The 4,046-nt window shown below is 49.6% G+C and overlaps 1 protein-coding gene across 1 annotated transcript; it reads right to left on the reverse strand.

The window, feature by feature from the left end:
• Positions 1-1,790: 1,790 nt before the first annotated feature.
• On the reverse strand, positions 1,791-3,044 carry LOC125579897. Its single transcript, XM_048743800.1, has one exon. The coding sequence runs from the start codon at positions 3,042-3,044 to the stop codon at positions 1,791-1,793; it is 1,254 nt and encodes a 417-aa protein (XP_048599757.1).
• Positions 3,045-4,046: the final 1,002 nt, after the last annotated feature.

Consider the following 4,046-nt stretch of genomic DNA (forward strand, 5'->3'; position numbering starts at 1 on the left):
TTGGGGTCAAAATCGGTCACAACGGAATCAATGCCTGAAAGTCCGTAAAAATCAGCATGAACGTTTTTACGAAAAAGTAATCTTCGTAAAGATATCTTTACGAAGAGTGTTGGGGTCAAAAACGGTTGCGACAAATTTAGCATTCAAAACGTCCGAGGAAGAAAATAAGAATTTCTCCGATGAGTACTTTCCGAAATAGATTCTTTTTTTTACGAAAAAGCTTTACGGAAGAAAGAATCGAGACGTCCGACGAAAGCTCGAAATAGGTCGTTACACAGCGACCAAACGTCCGTCCCGCTCGGTCATTAAGCTCGGTCGCAATGTAGCGACCGAGCGGGACGATCGCTCGGTCGCTACGTAGCGACCGAGCACTCGTCCCGCTCGGTCGCTACGTAGCGACCGAGCTCGAGCCGAAGCTCTAGCGACCGAGCTCGAGCCAAAGCTCGGTCGCAACGTAGCGACCGAGCGCTCGTCCCGCTCGGTCGCTACGTAGTGACCGAGCGCTCGTCCCGCTCGGTCGTTACGTAGCGACCGAGCTCGAGCCGAAGCTCAGTCGCTACGTAGTGACCGAGCTCGAGCCGAAGCTCGGTCGCTACGTAGTGACTGAGCGCTCGTCCCGCTCGGTCGCTACGTAGCGACCGGGCTCAAGCCAAAGCTCGGTCGCTACGTAGCGCTCGTCCCGTTCGGTCGCTACATAGGGACCAAGCTCAAGCCAAAGCTCGGTCGCTACGTAGCGACCGGACTCGAGCCAAAGTTTGGTCGCTACGCAGCGATCGAGCTCTTCCGAACATCGATACGACACTAGTCCATGCATTCTCGCCAAACCTTCAAATGCTATCTCCCGAAGACCGTAGCATGCTCAGTCCATGTTTTCCTCTATTCTAACTCATCGATCAAACTTTGCGGATTAGAAACCGCGGAAAATTCGTTCATTGTCAGAAGGAATCGTAGTAAACGTGTCGAGTTGGAAGACGGCCCAAAGGGACCTAAAACACGACTCGATGCCCATCTTACGAGTTCTTAACCAAAAGCCCGAAAACCACAGCACGGTTTACGCTTGGTCCACAAGGAAGGATAAATGTCAAGTTTCCGCGGATAAATATGGAAGTTTTGAAGATAATTGTGAAGATCGGGAAAAATGGAATATCTCCATTTTATGCTATGACGGCTTAAGGGCAGAAGAGTAAAAGCGTAAACCGACCTTGGAGCTAGTATATAAGAAGTCCTAGGCGAGGAGCATGGGGGAGGACTCTTTTAGACTCAGAACTCTCTGCACTTAGAAACTTAGGCTTATTTCTCGACAAGTTCGGTTTCTATGACTGGCACTCAATCACAAGACGAACTCGCCTAGGCAGTTCGATCTCTTGTCCAGCTCTATCAATTGAACTACGTTCGGCTTGATCCTTGAAAGGGGTACGTAGGCAGCCTTTAACAAGATTCAGTCCAAAATCAATCAAAAACCTTTTTATGTATCTTTTCGTCTTTTGTTATCGAGTTGCGACTCAACTAGGTTTGAGCTTTTAGGCCGCTAGAACTAAGTAACTCGCTGACAGCCTTTGCGGCCAAAGATTTTATGATCTCTTGTAATGATCGCAACGCTCTTACGCGGACTCGAAATAAGATCTACTGTTTTCTCTAAACTCGTTTGTTATCTTTTCGTGATTTCCGCATATATTCGGTCACTTGTCGTTGGCTCTCGCAGAGATCCGGGACCTCTGGGAAATTAGGGTTTTCCTAGTTTCCTTATTTAAACGGAAATCGACAGTGCGAATTTCGGTTCCCACATGTCTCTATCCCCCATACAGGTTGCGATTAAGGGTTCGCATGCTGTCTTTCTTCTGAATTTGTGGGCCAATCGGTCTTTCTAGCAGTTCACGGATTCTGGCCATCTTCTGCTTTCGCTTGAAGTTGGGGATTTTCCTAAAGGGAGACCCCGCATTTGGGTTGTATCGAGTAATGCTAGGAGGAGTAGCTTCATTGAGGTTCTCTAGTGTGCGGATTGCTACCGTAATGTCGATGCATCCTCTTCCTTCGGTCTGTCCCTCGATTCTGTTAGGTGTATGGCTTTCTGACCCCCATGAGATCATGTCGACTCTTTTCTTTGGCGCTGGGGGTGGAGAGTTAGGCGACTCTGGCTCGGTTTCCCTGCTTCTTTTATTCGAAGAACCTTTAGTTTTTCGATTAGATTTTGGAGTCGCTGGCTCTTCCTCTTCTTCTTCGGTATCCTCGCTGGTCTTTTTATTTTCGTTCTGACTGCGAAGTGCCGCTCGACATTCGTCGGTCGAATGACCTTTTCGGTGTTTGTTGGGATCGTAAGTTGATGACTTGTTTTGCGGCGAATTTTTTATCGCATAGGAGTGTTGCCCTTTAGTTGCGGGTTCTTTTGGAGCATTATTCTTTTTGGCGACGTTATTTTTGTTTGCGCTGTACTGTTCTTTTAAGGCTGCGACCTCCTCTTCATGGATTGCAAAGTAGGAAGCTCGGTGTAGGGCATCGTCCCACGATATTGGTGCTCGCACTGCTATTTCTTCCATGAATTTGGATGAGAACCAGACGCCGTTCTTTAACGCCGCCAGGGCCACGACTTCGTTTGGGTGTGAGATTTTGGCTTTGATTTCCCTGAACTTGTTTATGTACGCTCTTAACGGCTCGAAAGGCGCTTGCTTGAGATTCCAGAGGTCTGCCTCGGTAACCCTCGTTTCTATGAAAACCGAGTATTTTTTGAGGAACGTAGACACCAACTGGGTGAAGTTGTTGATTGAGTTTTCTTCGAGGCCCGCGAACCATTCAAGAGCGTCCCCTGTGAGATTTTCGGCAAAGAAGCGGCAGTAGCCGGCCTCTTTTTCGTCATCGTTGAGGTTTGCTCTTGATATCGCTAGTCGAAAGGCTCGTACGTGACCTTTCCGGTCTGTGTTCCCTGCGTACTCCGGGAATTTGAGTTTCTCGACATGGTGCAGCCTTACGCTGGCGATTCGGTTCGTGAATGGAGTTCTCCTTGTCTCCTCAATGACCATATCTATGTCTGGAGCAGAGCTCATCGCCATATGCACGATAGCGTGTATTATTTTGAGCTCAGCATCGTTTCTCTCGATATAATTCTGGAACGTTCTGTTTCGCCCGGGATCCCGAGTCTTCTCTTTGAGGATCCGCGTCGATGGGTGTGCGGGGGTCGTAACCGCGAGCTTGCCCTATTGGGTCACTGAACCCCAGTTGCTGAACGGTTCTCGCAGCAGATGGAGTTCGATTCTCGGAGGTTAGGTTTCCAAGTGGTGGCATTCGATTTCTAGGCTCCCCAGGTCTTTGCATATATCTGTTTTGTGACTAGGCTGGAGTACTTCTTTGGGCTTGTAGTCCGGTGTCTATTTCGTCCAGCCCGCTGTAACTCAGGCTTCGCTGAGGCATGCTCTGCTGCGGAGGTCGTTGTGTGTTCTCTCGCATGTAGCATCCGGATCGAGCGCTTGGAATCTCTGGAGTACTGAAGGCTCCAGTATTTTGAGGATTTAGTGTTTCTCTTAATGGATCAGGCGGCGGTTGATTTCTTTCTCGGGCGTTAGCTCGGTGCTCCACGAGTTCCCGTTCGGCTTGATCCAATCGATTAGCGATGGCACGATAAGCGGCCTTTTGGCTGCGAGTTTCGTCGATTAATGACGAGACCATCCCTCGAAGCTCGGTCACCTCTTCCCGAGTCTGTGCTAGAGGGGTCGGATATATCGGCCTAGTTGATTGAGGTCGGGTTAGGTCGTCAGCGGCCTGTCTTTCTCCGGGGCGATTCCAGACTCGAGCTCCAGTTCGTTCGGGGATCGAGGTCCTTTCCGGAACCGAAGTGCGATCTGGTGGTGAGGATCGATCATGGATTGACGACCGCTCCTGGTTCGAGGTTCCAATTGGAGGGATTCGTGGTGTCTAGGCTGTTCTTGTTGTCCCGTCAGTACCCGTCGGTCCAATGGGAAAGTTTTCGGTTCTCGAATTGGATACCCGTCGGTCCAATGGGAAAGTTTTCTGTTCTCGAGTTGGATCCGGTAGGATCGACGTTGTCGACTCCTGAT

This window comes from Brassica napus, chromosome C1 (genome assembly GCF_020379485.1).
Source record: "Brassica napus cultivar Da-Ae chromosome C1, Da-Ae, whole genome shotgun sequence".
Classification (NCBI taxonomy): domain Eukaryota; kingdom Viridiplantae; phylum Streptophyta; class Magnoliopsida; order Brassicales; family Brassicaceae; genus Brassica; species Brassica napus.

Coding starts and splice junctions, on each gene's coding strand:
- LOC125579897 (XM_048743800.1), bottom strand. CDS start 3,044: ATGGCGATGAGCTCTGCTCCAGACATAGATATGGTCATTGAGGAGACA.